The following is a 16,944-nucleotide window of genomic DNA, read 5'->3' as shown; positions in this document are numbered from 1 at the left end:
TAGTACTCTGGCTGTGTTTAATTATATTGCTGAAATATGCAAATGTGGTCAAATGGTTTTTATGTTTCATTACAGAGAAAAAATTAAGGGTTGGATTAAGGAGCAAGCCCATAAATTCGTAGACCGTTATTTTAGTTCAGAAAACATGGATGGAAGCAATCCTGCACTAAATGTATTACAGAGACTTTGCACTGCAACTGAACAACTTAACCTCCAGGTTAGAAGTGACAGACTTGTTTGAAGGGGTGGAGTGGGAGTGGAAGTGATGAAAGTGTTTAGGAGGAAGCTGTGATTCTCGAGGAAGAAAAGCTGGCTATTTTAGATAATGTGGGTAGTGTTTTAAGTGTTTCAAGTGTTTCTAAACTTGAAGTGGCTTGTTTTTGTGTTTTTTTTTTTTAATTACTGTCTAACCTCTGGCACATTATTTATAATAAAAGACTAGCTTAATGATGGTATGCTCTGGTTCTTTTTGCTTCTAGTGTTTGCTTCCAAATTCAGAAAGTCTGTAGTTGAGTGTTCAGGATTGTTTTTCTACCTGGGGAGAACACAGTTCGTAATCAAAACTTTAGACAGAGTGCATGGAGAGGGCAATGGTATTTTGTTGGAAGCAAATATAAGAAATGATGTAGATTAGGCAAAACCTGTTATCTCAAGAATTTTGAGCCTGACTTCTCATGCAGTTGTGGTACTTAAGAAATAGTCTAAACCTGTAACTTCTAAAGTAGCTGAACAGTTGAGTTATGTGTTTTGACCTCAAATAATTATTAAATAAAACTTTACTTTCTTGACATACACGTGGTTACTGTTCAAAATCTATATCAGTATGTTTTAGTTCTTTGTATTTTGTTTGGAGCTCATGAATTTGAGACAAATGGAATCTTGCATTTCTTTTAAAAAGGGAAAACACAGTTGCCTATAATCTTCCTCCTTGAATAAAGAAGTTGCTTATCCTTAGTATCCTTAGTTTACTTGCTCAGATGTTAATTGTATTGTGCTAGTAAAAGAAAGTCCTTCTTAGCTTTTTTAGGGCTGTTCTATGCTGTAGAAGAGAAATAGTACTACTTAAGCCTTTATTATTTGGGTAATAAAATACTGTCTTCATATTTTTCAGGTTGATGGTGGAACAGAGTGCCTTGTAGAAATCCGTAGCATTGTCTCGGAGTCTGACGTCTCCTCATTTGAAATCCAGCATAGTGGATTTGTGAAACAACTGCTGCTTTATTTGACATCTAAAAGTGAGAAAGATGCTGTAAGCAGGGATATCAGATTGAAAAGATTTCTTCATGTATTTTTCTCCTCTCCAGTAAGTTTTTTTTTGTTTTATGCATTTATGGTGGTTTATCTGAGAAATTCAGCAATGACCTTGACTCAAAGATGGTGGTAGTGCATATGGAATTATTTGTTTACAGCAAAGCTGTATAACATTGTAACTTTTACGTGGATCTCTGTCAAATTTCTAAGTCATGAATTCTTCAGATTACCTTGTAATTAGACATTTTCATCCAGCTGGGGGAGGGGAGGAGCTTTCAGGATAGTCAGCTGTCTGAGTCTTGAACAACTTAAAGGTTGTTCCTGACTTTAAGTTGATATGGAAAGAATTCGGGTAGTGATCCCAATCATTTTTGCTCTCTTTAGTCCTAAATACTGCAAGAAACTAGATTGCCTTGCCTTTAAAGTAAGAAATTAAAAGTGGATGTGGAAAAAGTAGGTAACTACAGTTTCAGTGAAACTTCCTGCTCGGTGTTAAGGATGAATGCTTCAAATCTGCAGGGCTATTAATTTTAAACTAGTGTAGTAAGAGTGAGAAGTGCATTTTGGAAACTGTCTTTTGTATACATGTACTGTCATCTAGCTGTTCTGATACTGATACTTGAAGTGAGAGCACTGAATTTTTACCTCTTGTGAACAACTTGTGGTGCAAATTGCTTAAGGTGAATTAATTCAAACGTGTAACTAAAACATTTGAATATATTCTAGCTTCCTGGAGAAGAACCCCTTGGAAGATTAGAGCCATTAGAAAATGCACCTTTGTTGGCATTAGTCCATAAAATGAACAATTGCCTCAGTCAGATGGAGCAGTTTCCAGTGAAAGTGCATGACTTTCCCAGTGGAAATGGAACAGGGAGCAGGTAAGGATTAATGCTCAGGTAACGGTTTTGCTGGAAGCTTTTGTTTTCCAAATTTTGTTTCAACACTAAAAGTTTCAAGAAGTAATGGAGAATTCTGATCTTGTTGAAGATAAGAGATTGTATCTACATCTTTACTTGACATCTTAAAACTTCTTCCTGTTAGGCTCAGGTTGGAAGCAATCTCTTAAATTGAAAATTTCACATCTTCCTTGCAATTGTAACCAATGCTGGAAGGAATAATTTCTGTTTTGCTAACACTGATATTTTTAGTGAAGCAGTAAACTGCTGTGGGTTTGCATTACTGTGTTCAGCTTGATTATTCAGATAGGTTCTGTTCTCCTGAGAGGTAGTAGAAGTAGTTGAATGGTAACAGTTAGCTGTCACCGTAATTTAAAATAACTGTAAATGTGCCCTCTTTCGTAATATAAATTAAATTTAGAATCCAGTTCTGTTCTTAGTAAGACTTGAACTACTGAAGGCCTATTTCTCTGATTTCTGTAATTTTCCGTAGTAAATCAACATAGTTTCTTTTGTTGTATAGAAGCTAGTAAGTCATTTCAGTACTGCAAGTCTGAAAGTATTTATTATCAAAATAGCCATTAAAAAGCTGGATTTTATGTAGACGTTCATTTTCCTGCTAGGGAAGGAGTGTAGAAAATAGTGGTGGTTTTTAATCAACAACTGTGATAAGATCTCAATTACAGTAGATTTTTCTGACCCTCACGCTGTAGGTTTTAATGTGATGTACACTGAAGTTCAGTACTTTTTGTTAAAAAGCAAACATGGCATTGAATGTATACATCATTGTTTCTTGTACTTCAGGGTCTTGATGTAAGCTTTCATAAGACTACAAAGCACAGACTATTTGCAGTGCTTCCCAATATGTGCTGTTTGCATAAAAAATGGAATAACTATGGAAGTTGAAATTGCCAGTCATAAACTCAAAATTCTGCTTCTTTGAAAGCTAACCATGGAAAGCCAGACTGCAACAGCGCTGATTGACTGGCTCGTCTTAATGTGTCTCTGTCACTGGAAACTTTGAGTTAGTCTTTTGCTAGTATCTGGAAATAGAAGCGGTCCAAGATGAGATGTTTGTGTATATGACTAGTTAGCATAAGCATTGATAGTTTGCATGGTGAAATGGAATCTGTGAACTATAATTAGTAAGAAAAACAGAAGAAAACAGAAGCTTTCAATTTCTCTTTAACTACTTATTAAAACACACGAGAGTGAAATGCTTGCATTCTCCATCCCTGGCTGTTACCCTTATTGTACTGTATGTCAACACAGCTCTAAAATTCTTTGACCACTGAAAAACTTCACACATCAGTGATGCTCAGTAGGCCATACCGTGATTGGACCTCAGACTGGTCTCTCAATCCGCGCAGACTCCTTTGGAAATAAGACTGGCCAATTTAGATTCTGGAGTTCTTATACTGTTAAACCCTTAATCTGTTGATCTAAATCTTAATAGCACGTTTTTAGAGTAATGGACTGAAATATCATCTGGAGAAGTGAATTCTTAAATGCATGTATAAACCTTTTTTAATGCAGTTATTGTTAATAGATTCTTTGTGGCAACTTTTTTCATAAATTATTTTGAGTTTTTCTCTTAACAGAGGATCCCAAGCTTTAAAATTCTTCAATACACATCAGTTAAAATGCCAGCTGCAAAGACATCCAGACTGTGCTAATGTGAAACAGTGGAAGGGTGGACCTGTGAAGATTGATCCTCTGGCTTTGGTTCAAGCCATTGAAAGATATCTTGTCGTTAGAGGTATTAATATCTTTATACGGTTGGGGGGGTAATTTTTCTTAGGATAGTCTCTATTGTTAATACTGTTGAGTCCATAGAAACCTGTGAGAATTCTGTTGAAGAAAGTGTGAGGTACTGTAAATGTATCTCATTCACAGGGGGGTAAAGCAAGGCTGAAAATAAACCTACCATTTTATGAGGCAAACTTCCTGCTTGAAAACAATTCCATCTAAATAATTACAGAAAAATAATTGAGTTGACTGTCAGATTGGCTGTAATGTGAGTTTGAAAATGTTGACACTGAAATTTGTTCTAAAGTGTGTGACTCCTACCTATTTTGGAACTGTTTTAGACAGTGGAGTGCATAAGAGTACAAAAAGATATTTCTGTTAAAACAAGTGCTTTTTTCCTGCTCTTGCCTCAGGTTATGGAAGAGTTAGAGAAGATGATGAGGATAGTGATGATGATGGGTCAGATGAAGAAATAGATGAATCTTTGGTAAGCTTTCCCATTGGGGAAGGAGAGAGGATGGTGTGGGGAAAATCTGAAAGAGAAGCTAGCAACAAGTTTTCTTGACTTGTGTGGTACTCTGTTTTGCTTTGTTCAGGCTGCTCAATTCTTAAATTCAGGGAATGTGAGACACAGATTGCAGTTTTACATTGGGGATCACTTGCTACCATATAATATGACTGTGTATCAAGCAGTTAAGCTGTACAGTTTGCAAGCTGAGGAGGAGAGGGAATCGACTGATGATGAAAGCAACCCATTAGGAAGAGCTGGGATTTGGACAAAAACACATACCATTTGGTAAGTTTGCTAGAGGGAGGACAACTTTTTCAGTTTGAGAGAGATGTATGCATAAATAGTACTTGAATGTAACTCATTTACTTGCGAGTTTCTTACCTTTCTGCTTTTAGCTGTCACAGAAGTAAATTTACAGTAATTTAATCAACTAAGTTCTGCAACTGTTTCCTTGTAAGTTAAACAAAAAAACAAAAAAAAAAACCATCTTAATAGTAACTTAAATTACATTTTAGGTACAAACCTGTGCGGGAGGATGAAGATGGTAACAAAGACTGCGTTGGTGGCAAAAGAGGAAGAGCTCAAACTGCTCCCACAAAAACCTCGCCTAGGAATTCTAAGAAGCATGATGAATTGTGGCATGGTGAGTATTTTGCTGAGGTAATATTTCTGTGAAATTGCTGAAAGAATGGGGAGGAAGAGTGTTGGGCATCTGTTTTTTTTTTTTCTTAAAGCATAAAAAGTTTTAAAATAAACACATAGAAAAGTAAGCATGTATGAATGTGCACGTTAAAACTAAAAGATGTAATTGGAATTGTCTAATGGAAGTGTGTTGTCTGAGTGAATGCTGTGTAAATGACTAAAACTACTTAAGTTTCTTCTAAGTTTTGAACACTTTTAACTATTAAGTTTTGATAACAATTTTTCTTTTCCTGCTAGATGGTGTATGCCCTTCAGTATTGAATCCTTTAGAAGTTTACCTCATATCTACTCCTCCTGAAAACATAACATTTGAAGATCCTTCATTAGATGTTATTCTTCTTTTGAGAGTTTTACATGCTATCAGTCGATACTGGTATTATTTGTATGATGTGAGTAGAGCACTTAAAATCTATCATACTTTATATAGGCAACTGTCCTTAAATTCATTAGATTTGCCACCTACCCTCAACCACACAAAAAAAGTAAGATGAAAGCTATATTTTCTTATGGCCAGCTTTATCTTTTCTGCAGTGTGTTGAACGCATTTTTTTTTTCCTTCCTTAAATTAAATGGTAACATTATTCCTGAAAAGAAAATGTGTAGTAGTCGTCTGCTCAGTCTCTTTCATGAGTTAGGCTCTGTATGACCTGCATGACCAAAATGACAGTGAAACCATTTTTTCCTGTAATAATATAATAAGAAGCATGAAGTCTGTAAAAAGACTTGTTTGTTTTTCCAGCATTTCTTTAACTAGAAATATGTTGTTCTTTAATTATCACAGAATGCAATATGCAAGGAGATTATTCCAACTTCAGAATTTATCAACAGTAAACTGACAGCAAAAGCAAACAGACAGCTTCAAGATCCACTGGTGATTATGACAGGAAACATACCAACTTGGCTGACAGAACTTGGAAAAACATGGTATGAATGATTTACAATATAGTATTTCTAATTTTAATTCAGTAGGCCTCTTAACTGGGCAGCCCAAGTACAGGATGTATTATACTTTTGAAGTAAAAGGAACAGATCTTACGAGTCATGTAGTGGCACTTGGATGACTGTTTACACTTTACACCTGTGCTGCATAACTTGAACTAAATGCAGATGTATAGTTTGGGCAACTTTTCTTCTCCAATACAGGAGCTCAAGCCACATTCTTAAGATCTTTTATATGAATTAGATTTACTAACTGTAAAACAGGCTTGAACAAGTAAAAGAAAGCTATACACTCTTTTCGTAGCCGTGGCATTTGAGAATTTGTTACTGTTTTTTCTAGAAGAGTTTAAATTTTTCCTAGATTTTTCAAAAAATTCCATATTAATATTTAATCTCTAGACTTTCTCATGAGCATCACCACAAAACCATTTGGAAGGTTGCTTTTACTAGTATCTAATAAGGTGTTAGTTTAAGGAATACTGCATTTGTTCTAGCCATAAATGGTAATTGAAAGCTAGCTAATTAATCCAATGCTCTTTGCAGCCCATTTTTCTTTCCATTTGATACCCGACAAATGCTGTTTTATGTAACTGCTTTTGATCGTGATCGAGCCATGCAAAGACTACTGGATACTAATCCAGAAATCAATCAATCAGATTCTCAGGATAGCAGAGTGGCACCACGACTGGACAGGAAAAAAGTAGGTATATGTGTGTTTTTTCAAAATGGAACGTGTGATTTATTTGTTTTGTTGCTGTTAAACTTGCTCGCAATTATATTTTTATTTTAAAACATCACTTCTGGTAACACATAGATGAAGAGGCGGCTTATTTTTATTCATTTAAAAGTCCCAAAGTAAAAGCATGATGTCTTCTAGTTATCTGCCATTAGATGGCAGAAGGGGCTAGAGTGTGATTTGTTGCTTCTTCACATTCTGCTTAATTTAGCACTGTATTCTTTACAACTTCTGAAACTATACACCAAGAATTCAAGGTTTAGGTTAGGTAAGAGATTTCTGTAGATTTGCTTGTAAACTGATTTCCTTTGGATAGAAGTAGAATACTTCTGGCGATAGGATGTAGAGACAACATTATCTGAATATACGGAAACACCATCTTTATGTTCTGGGAGAGCAGTGTTACATGTTGAAATTACGCTGTCACTGCTTAAAATTGAGGGAGTCTTGGGCTCTCTGCCTTGAGTGTGAGGATGTTATTTTAATCTGAGATCTGCTACAGAGATCCATGTGGTTTTGAAAATATTTGGAAGAGAATAAGTGAGAATCTCGCTTAACCAGACCATAGCTTCCAACATGTAGGAATCCCCTTGGTGTGTGGTTGGTGTTTTGTTTTTTTTTTAAGCCTGCCACTTACCCTACTAGGGAATATATGAGGGCAGGATAGAAATGTGTTTCCTTAAGTTGTTGGACTTGAGCATCTCTGACCTGTTTTCTATTAACACTGTGTTAGTTTAAGGTATGTAACATTGTATAATAGCGCTTCTTTACTAACTTGTAGTCCTTCTGCCTGATTCTTAGCAGGAGTTAGGTTATGTAGATATAACTGTAAGATATACTCTAATTTAAATGGAACACTTCATTGCTTACTAGTTTTGATATAGGAGAAATGATCACTTTATTAAACTATTTCAGAATTGTTGAATTATGGAACTGTTAGAATGGGGTGGAAAAGCTTGCGTAACCAACTTTTTTCCTGTTGTAACTGCCTTGGGAACTGGGGCTTGCAGACATAATTTCACTACTTAAAACTTCTTTAATGTGTAGCGCACTGTGAACAGAGATGAGCTGTTGAAACAGGCAGAATCTGTGATGCAGGATCTAGGCAGTTCAAGAGCCATGTTGGAAATCCAGTATGAGAACGAAGTAAGTAATGTCAATGCAGTCTAATTTAATTCCTTTTTATTGAAGATTAATAAAAAAAGGCTACAACTTTCCTAGAATAACCCAAACTCTTGATCCTTCCCACTGCTGTTCTGCAAAATTCTTAATTATCCCTCCTTCACTTTGTTATGATTTTAGTTGCTATAAGAAACTTTCTGACGTGTTGTGCTAAATTTCATGATTAGTCTTATTGTGAAGAATGTATTTTTTTCTAACTCAAGGTGAAGCTGCGTTTTTTAATGATCATCAGGTGGTAAATACTACATTATTTTTATTATTCACTCTTTCTAAGCTATTTCAGTTGTTTTGTAAATGTTAGTATAGTTATACTCTTTAGAGGCTTTTTGCAGCAGTCTTATAGCTCATCATGCATTACATTTCTTAGTGTAAGTAAGAATTTAGATATTCAAACTGATCTAATGGACTCTTACGTACTTTTCTCCCCCCACCTTTTTCCTTCTTTCCCCTACATTCTTTCTCTTCTGAAGGTTGGCACAGGCCTGGGCCCTACACTAGAGTTCTATGCACTTGTATCTCAGGAACTACAGAGAGCAGACTTAGGCCTTTGGAGGGGAGAAGAAGTAACTTTAGCCAATCCAAAAGGTAAATGTTTTACTACCTCTAAATTATTAACTTTGCAGTCTTACAATCAATATAAGAACAAATACTTCTAATTTTACGATGTGTTTCAGGCTGTAATCATCGTAGCTTCTTGTCTAGAATGAATCTCTGTGTATATGTTGAACTTATTTCCTTTCTGTCCCCTTCTCTTCCTCACTAGGAAGCCAAGAAGGTACCAAGTATATTCATAATCTCCAAGGCCTTTTTGCACTTCCTTTTGGTAGAACAGCCAAGCCAGCTCACATTGCAAAAGTTAAAATGAAGTTCCGCTTTCTGGGAAAACTAATGGCCAAGGCAATCATGGATTTTAGACTGGTGAGTTTAAAACAAAATGTTCTTCTAAAGGGTTTACATTGGAAATAGGTTGTTCTATTTTTTTAACTGGGGAGAAAAATGTAGCATTGAAGTTGCAAGGAACTGTTTCCAGCTCTAGTAGTTCAGTTGGAGAAATGCAGCCGAGCTTTTTAATGGGAAAGGGGTGGTGCATTTTGAAGAACTTTACATTAACTGTAAGACAGTGAGGAAAGAATGAGCAAATGCATGCTATCTGTTGCAGTCTTTCCAGTCTTATTTCAGGATCACTTTGGAATCATTATTATACTGCCTGCTAACTTGCTGGGCAATCTAATGCATATGCTCTAAGCAGTCAGTTCTGTTTGCTCAGTGGTAAATATCTTGAGTAAAAACACTGTTTTGGTATGTGAGAACTATGAATTACTAAATAAAATCTAGATGTAGTCAAGAGAAAACAATTAGAGATCACATTTTTAAGGTCTAACAGTTCAGTACTGAATGTTCTGGTTCACAGGTGGATCTTCCTCTTGGACTTCCTTTTTATAAATGGATGTTACGCCAGGAAACTTCTTTGACGTCGCATGACTTGTTCAGTATTGATCCAGTTGTAGCCAAATCAATATATCACCTTGAAGATATTGTAAGACAAAAGAAAAGACTTGAGCAGGACAAAACACAGGTAGGAAAGTAACTCTAAGGAAGGAAGAGTACATCTCTGCATGCATTTGGATGTTGTAGTAGACATAAGTGTGTGTATAATAATGCTTATTAGTGTTGGTAATAGTGATAACTTTTATTTAAAGGAACAGTTTTGATATTACAGTTTCGGTGGCTTGTAATTATCATAGAATTGTTTGAGTTAGAGCCTTAGAAGGTCATCTGGCCCAACTCCCATGCAGCAAGCAGTAACATTTAAAGCCAGGTCAAGCTTGATCTATTCTGGCTCATAGCTTCTAACATTAGAAATTTATTATAGAATTTACTATTTAACAGGTTAGAGATGGCTAAAACTGTAAGTTTGTGTAGGGTAACTTCTGGTTCACTTTGAAAAGGCTAACCAGCTTTAATAGTGGGGGAGAAAAAATATTTTTTTGTACGTAGAAAGACCTGGATTCATTAGTTGGTTTAATCAGTCTTTCAGACTTTCATAAAAATACTGTATTTTTTTCCTTACTGAAAAAGATGTGGATCTGTTGTATATTCACACATGGAGTCAATTTACAGGTTATTTTACAGAAGCAGTGGAATCTCAATTTCTTTTGTCAGTGTTATCTTAATAGTAAGTGTTACTATTTATAGTTACGGAGGAATGATAAAGATTTTTGGCACACATGCTCCTTTCTAGCATCCAATGTCAATAGGTTTAGGTGTTAATAACCTAATTTATATTCCTAATGCATCTGTTTTGTCACTAGTGAAGTTACTGCAAACCTGTGGGCCTCTGTTCCTCTTCATCTCCCTGTCTCACTCTTTCTCCTTGATCACTGCTTTTAATTTATCAGCAAGTTAGAGAAACGTGATGGATAGAAGCTGAAAAATGTCAGTATGCATGCCAAATATGAACGCTATTCACTATTTAAGGAAAAAGCATAGCCAAGAGCTCTAACATGTTACAAACCTCATTCTACTGCAGCAGTATTTCTAAATAAAAGATGTGAGAAGCTGAAGTAATTCCAGAATTGCTAGATTTATTGAGATAGTTTATTTGGTTTGTCTTGGCTTACTGTTATGTATGATAAATAAAAAGGCAAGGAGTACTATAACAGCAAAATTCTTATAGAAATACTGGTTGGAACTGTTTCAGAAGGCATAACTTTTTGTTAACATAAGTTGTTCTCACTGGTTTTCACTTTTGAATTTTTCTTAGACCAAAGAAAGTCTACAGTATGCATTGGAAACTCTGACTATGAATGGCTGCTCAGTGGAGGATCTAGGGCTGGATTTCACACTTCCTGGATTTCCTAATATAGAGCTGAAAAAAGGGGGAAAAGATACACCGGTCACCATCCACAATTTAGAGGAGTATCTCAGAGTATGTAGAAAGCAAAGCTGGGACTACAAAGTTTTTCATTTTAATTCTTCCTTAACTTAATTCATAGTAGTTTATTTCTGTATGTATTTCAGTTCATTCTCATGAACTGGGAACAGCAATAGTCTTCTGATTGCTTCTATTCTGTACCAGTTAATATAAACCAAAAACTCACTGACCTCAAAGTCCAACTTCTTATTCTAGTCAACACACCTTGCTTTAAAATCCTGTGGCTTACATAAATGAGACTTTTCTATAATGGGTATTTACAAGTATGCTTTTTTGGATAAGAAGTATTGTAGTAAATGGTCTAATTTGAATTGTGGACATTTGGAGTTTTAATCTCTTGAAAGAGATTTAGATTTGCTTGAAAATATTTTGTTGAACAGGGTCAGTTTAACCAGCTATTTTGAGTTCCAAGTATTAGCTTTGTTTTTATCAGGAATAAAAGCTGATTTGTTTACACTTGGCCTGAGTTGCATGTTTAGAGTATTGTAGATATGAGGGTGGTTTGAACTCCAAATGACTTCTGCTAATCTACAGTGACAGGCGGCATAAGAGATTCTCTGCAACTAATGTTGCACTGCACCTGCACACAGCAGTACAAGCTTCTGAATTAAGGCAAAGTGAGGCAATGCTGTAGAATAGCCCCATGAATTCATGTTCAAACATTGCTTCAACTACACTGACTATATGACTAGACTTACCTGGGGTTATTTTTTGTAGCTTTAGTCTTCTGTACAGTTGTGATCATTCTGCATTCATTCTTTTTAATAACTTTTTTTTGCTGTTCCTTTGCAGTTGGTTATATTCTGGGCACTTAATGAAGGTGTTGCCAGACAGTTTGATTCTTTCAGAGACGGATTTGAATCAGTCTTCCCCCTCAGTCATCTTCAGTACTTCTATCCTGAGGAGGTTGGTAAAAGCATTCTTTAAGAATACACTTATAACCTGATCACCATATATGTATGCACTGGGTATGTCTTAATACAAACATCTCGTGGAAAGTAGTAGAATGGTCTTTAAAAATGCATATTTAAATATTTGAGATTTCTGTGTTCAGTTTTTATTATGAAAAATGCAATTTTCTTGAAAGTTGAGTATATCTAGCTTTTCTCAAAAAAGGCTTCTGTTTATGTATACTTGTTCTATATTGTTATGGAAACTTTTAATTCCTTTTATTGCAGTACCTTCTAATGGCTATGGGTGCATATGTGAAGTTAAAGAATAGGATAGTTGGTCTTGATGCCTTTGTTTTCCCACCCCCATCACATTAACTTTCTTGTAAAATTTTTATGCTCTTAAGCAGACTAAATTGAGACACACAACTAGGGCTGTCTGGACTAGAAAAGAGAATATTTTAGCGCTTTGCCTTTGGGGAGTTTATTTGAAGGCTGTATTTCCAGGGGTTTGCCTATCTTCATCAACTTACACCTTTGACTTCAGGAAGAAATACATGCTCTAAAACTTTCAGCCAAGCCTTCACGGAAGATCTTTGTTCTTGGTGCTTTGCATTGTGAGGTTTTCTTAAAGCTTAGATCTGCAGCTAGGAGTGATTCTTTACAACTTTTTGGTACTACTTTGAAGAAATACTACTCTTTTTCTCTAGCAAATGTAAAGGTACTAAAAAAAAACTTTTTGAGATGTGCCCTACTCAAGCTTCTCCTTTTCAAAGTACTTGTGATATGTGGGATTCTGTTCTGTCATTGTTTTAGCTTAATGCCTGTTTTGTTATTGTAAATTTTCAGATGTTAATGTTGTTCCATTGCTTATCTTGCAAATACAGTTGAAAAGTAAGCAGCAGGAGTAGTGTGAGTTGCAAGATCTCATCTTTAATAGGACAATCATGGGTGATCTTAAGCTCTGTTTCTCATTATTTATAAACCCTTCCCAAGTAATCATAAAGAACTTAACACAGAAGGATGTCTGTAGAAGCTTTCAGTGTTTTGGCTATCGCCTGTCAACTGCCCAAGTGCATAGAAAGAACAGGTGCAATAAGCTGAAGTAAAACAAAGAAAAACAACAACGAAACACAAACACTGCTCTTACCCCTCGAAAAAACATAAATCAAGAACTAACCCAACAACCTTGCTGACAGAAACACCTAATAATTACTGCTTTTTCTCTCTGAGAAGAGAGCAGTTTTCTAAAAACAAACAAAAAATAAACCAAAAAAAAACCAACCCAAAACAACAAAAACACAACAAAATGAGTGTAAATACTCTGTCCTTCCCATTCCCTATATGTCAGTGAACTTGCAAAATATGTCAAATGTTAAGGTGGTTTGGCAGTTTTCAGTTCCCCTACTTATTGAGAGCAGCTGTCTGCTCTAAAATGTATGCCACATTTCATGTGGTGGTGCAGAGGCAGATTCAACAAATGAGGCTGTCATTGGGCTTGAAGCATTGCATTTTGTAGCAAGCTATTGCAGAAAGTAGAATATTTTCTTACTACTGTAATAGCTGTTAGATCAGACACTACTAACTCTGCATTGATTTCTAAAGGGGAAAAATATTTTTTCAAACTTTACAGTTGGAGCAACTCTTATGTGGCAGCAAAACAGACACGTGGGATGCCAAGACCTTAATGGAATGTTGCAGGCCAGATCACGGTTATACACATGACAGGTAATATGTCTATTTTTAAATCTAAATATACACTTAAGCAATGGAAATTATGAAATGTATTTGAAATATATATTGAAATATAATATGCAATTGTTTTCACTCTGAACAAAAGTTGTCTTTTTTTCCCTTTAGTCGAGCAGTGAAGTATCTCTTTGAAATTCTCAGTAGCTTTGACAGTGAGCAGCAGAGACTGTTTCTTCAGTTTGTGACTGGTAGTCCCAGGCTGCCAGTAGGAGGTAGGTTCTGTTTTGCTGTACAAATCGGAAATGACTGGTGTGTTTTAGAATAAGTGGATTACTTCAGTAAAGGGGAAATAAAATAATTGCTTATTTTACAGCTTTGTATGTTTGCTGCTTCTAGACTTTGAATTGTCTGGATAGATGCAGGTAGAATTATATCATGAATTTGGCATTCATCTCATCACTTTATTTGAGCAACTCTCTCATGGTTACCAGATAACCTCCTAGAGGACAAGAATAATTCAGACTTAATTTAAACAAAACCAAAAATTCTTTCGACAATTTGTTCAATAAGAGGTGTATATTTTAAGCTGTGATGACAACAAAATTATGTATTGCTTCCTGGAAACAAATGTTTTTACCTAGCAAAGAAACCGCAGTAGCATAATGATAAACTTTAATTACTCCTCTTCTGAATTTCAGAATTTAGACAAGAGGCAGTGAGGGGAAAACACCTGAGGAATTCACTATCTTTGCTAGGGATCATTAGAAGATACCTTTTGCTACCCTTTTGGCTGAATGTTTTGCAAGTAAAAACAATCTATCTCCATTACTTAAATTCTCTGCTTTTTCAAGTTAAGGGAAGAATTTGTTAAATAAAAGTTGATTTAAAAAGTAGTTTTTGGGGAGAGACAGTATGGACAGGATTGAGGGTTGCAATTACAAAAACCTTATCAGGAGAAAATGAGATACAACAGTCATAACTTCTGATAATCTTAGAAACTGCATATAGAAATAACGTAGTGTTTTTAACACACAAATTCTTCCACAGTTAATGCTGGGAAGCTAATCTACAGAAAGGATTTTTGGCTTGCTCTATGGCCTTGTTAAGCCATGAACTGCACTTCTAAAAGCACAGACTGAGAACTCAGTTGTAAGATCCGTGCTTCTGTCACTGTCGTTCTGAATCTCTTCTCTTGTTAATAGGCTTTCGAAGTTTGAATCCTCCACTGACAATTGTACGGAAGACATTTGAGTCTACAGAGAATCCAGATGACTTCTTGCCCTCAGTAATGACTTGTGTGAACTATCTCAAATTGCCGGACTATTCAACTATTGAGATAATGCGTGAAAAACTCTTGATAGCTGCAAGAGAAGGGCAGCAGTCATTCCATCTTTCCTGATCACAATGAAAAATGCAATGTCTGCCTGTTACAGCAAAAGAGAAACTCATGATTCTTTTCTAAATATATCACCTGAGTCAAGGAAACGTGTTACGCCTTCTTGTTGTAGAAAAACGGCTTGCAGATTATAAACAAAGACACTTGGTTGATATTCATTAAAGGCCCCTATGGACTTAAAATGTTCAGGCCCTAAAAAGTTGTTGTGACAAGGTTTCTTTAGCAAGTTCTTGTTTAAATTATCATTTATTTGACGAGTGAAGTTTTTAACTTGCTTTGCTGTGTGAAATTTAAAAAGGGATGTTTTTCCAGGCTGGAACAATAAATGTCGCTGTGCAGTTTAATACTGGGCTGTGTGTATCCATCTAGCTGAAGTCTGAAATTTTTCCTCCAAAGACAACTTTTGTACATAAGTACAGAAATTAAAATACACCATGTATTTGACAAATCTAGTTTAGTAGACTAGTTCTGTGTACCCTCACCTGCCTCTAATTTTACCCATCCTTATGTATTGTCTGATGTGCAATTCACTTGGTTCTTTTGTGTGCAACATTCGACAATTGTTATGTTTTGGTTCGTGTGAGCATTTAATTGCTCCATGCCTCTTTCTCTGATTAAGATAATTTAAATTTTACTGAAATCAAATATATATTGTCAATATAATTCAGCCTTTGTAACTAGGTAGAACCTTTCTTATAGCATAGTTTACTGTAGTGGTAGGATATACTGGTGGAAGTCTTCACCAGTCGGCGCTCTAGAGCTGTTTACACAGTGATTCAGGCAGCAGAGGCCTCTTACTAGAGGCTGGGAAGATTTTCATGTAGTTCAAGTCCCAACAGTTTGGGCTGGCCAGTGTGTATTGTGGTAAGGCCAGAGCATTTTGAATTGATGTAAAGTTTTTTTAAAAGACAAATTGTTTAATTCCCTGTTTGAGTAAACAGTTTTCTTGTTCTTGATCTAAGTTCTGGGTTACTTTTGTAGTTTATTTTTTCTCCCCTCAGCGCTAGCTTGGATCAAACAGTTCAGCCTTTGTCTTTTGACACAGATAAAGCACCTGTAAGCAATGCTCTGTCCAACTGTTTTATGTGCTGATTTCTCAAATCTGCAATAATTTACTTCATCAGGTTAATGTTTTTACCTGAATATAAATAAAAAAGTTTGCTTCACCTTTTTGTTCATAGTTTTGTACTGTATGCATAAAGTTCAATTGTGTAAATTACTGTAATGCAAGTAAATCATCCTAAATCTACTTGGCTAACAGCCTGCAACTTGTGGATGATTTGCAGTTAAAACCAGACCTTTTAAGACCTCCAACTTAGAGGGAAATTTTTTTTCTGTTTCTGGGTTCAAAAAATGGGCGATTACGTATCATCCTGTGATGCACCTGCTATGTAGCCCATCTCTGTGAAAATATGATAGTTAATTACTTTTATTCAACTTTGAGAAATCAAAATTCATTTCAGTGCTTAGCAATTGTTAAGTTCTGGTTAATCAGGCTAGCATTTCCCCTAAACTAACAATACCAAGTTTTCTTTTATCTAGCTGAAGAACTTGTACTTTCAGAATATGTATCTCAATCCATGTAATGGACATTCCTACAGTGAACATTCACAGAATTACATGTGGTTGCTCATGCCTGTGCAACTGAAGTGTAATGCAAATCTGTCATGAGCATGAGTAGAATGTGAAATCCTTGCACAAAGAACCTGATAACTGAACAGTTTCTTCTATGGTATTAAAGCTGAAAGAAGGCGCTTCACACTGTACGTACAATGGTAGTGCACAGTGCGGCAGTTTTCATAAAACTTCAAGGCAGTGTTTAAACTATGGACTGGTGTTTAAATTGTTCTGATAACTTGATCAAACTGAGCACAAAGAAGTGTTTATAGTGTGTGGATAGCAATTTGTTCATTTTTTTAAGGTTCTATATTTTAAAAAAACTGACTTTTGTGTAAAAAAAAAAAAAAAAAAAAGCTAATATTTTGTATTAAAATATCATGTGTATTGATATTTTTTTTACCCCTGTTGTCTCCCTCTAGAATCTGGCTTTCATCGACTTTGAGGT

General features: G+C 35.6%; 1 protein-coding gene across 12 annotated transcripts in view; it reads left to right on the top strand.

The window, feature by feature from the left end:
- The window catches only part of TRIP12 (thyroid hormone receptor interactor 12), a 67,628-nt gene extending 52,405 nt beyond the window's left edge, over window positions 1-15,223 (top strand). For 10 of the 12 annotated variants that reach the window (XM_031596329.2, XM_090147303.1, XM_031596331.2 and 7 more), the window contains 19 exons: window positions 76-217; window positions 1,112-1,303; window positions 1,978-2,129; window positions 3,734-3,906; window positions 4,310-4,383; window positions 4,493-4,692; window positions 4,923-5,050; window positions 5,347-5,498; window positions 5,891-6,033; window positions 6,592-6,748; window positions 7,832-7,930; window positions 8,437-8,551; window positions 8,730-8,884; window positions 9,378-9,542; window positions 10,731-10,895; window positions 11,694-11,807; window positions 13,425-13,519; window positions 13,652-13,755; window positions 14,686-15,223. In XM_031596329.2, coding sequence (XP_031452189.1) covers window positions 76-217; window positions 1,112-1,303; window positions 1,978-2,129; window positions 3,734-3,906; window positions 4,310-4,383; window positions 4,493-4,692; window positions 4,923-5,050; window positions 5,347-5,498; window positions 5,891-6,033; window positions 6,592-6,748; window positions 7,832-7,930; window positions 8,437-8,551; window positions 8,730-8,884; window positions 9,378-9,542; window positions 10,731-10,895; window positions 11,694-11,807; window positions 13,425-13,519; window positions 13,652-13,755; window positions 14,686-14,882 — 2,722 coding nt within the window. In that variant the 3' untranslated portion in view covers window positions 14,883-15,223. The remainder of the gene's footprint in view (window positions 1-75; window positions 218-1,111; window positions 1,304-1,977; window positions 2,130-3,733; window positions 3,907-4,309; window positions 4,384-4,492; window positions 4,693-4,922; window positions 5,051-5,346; window positions 5,499-5,890; window positions 6,034-6,591; window positions 6,749-7,831; window positions 7,931-8,436; window positions 8,552-8,729; window positions 8,885-9,377; window positions 9,543-10,730; window positions 10,896-11,693; window positions 11,808-13,424; window positions 13,520-13,651; window positions 13,756-14,685) is intronic. The other 2 variants (XM_031596330.2, XM_031596327.2) reach the window with 1 other exon arrangement.
- Window positions 15,224-16,944: the final 1,721 nt, after the last annotated feature.

The sequence above is a fragment of the Phasianus colchicus genome, chromosome 10, assembly GCF_987193195.1.
Source record: "Phasianus colchicus chromosome 10, bPhaCol1.hap1.1, whole genome shotgun sequence".
NCBI classification, from domain to species: domain Eukaryota; kingdom Metazoa; phylum Chordata; class Aves; order Galliformes; family Phasianidae; genus Phasianus; species Phasianus colchicus.
This window is presented reverse-complemented; position numbering and strand designations above follow the sequence as displayed.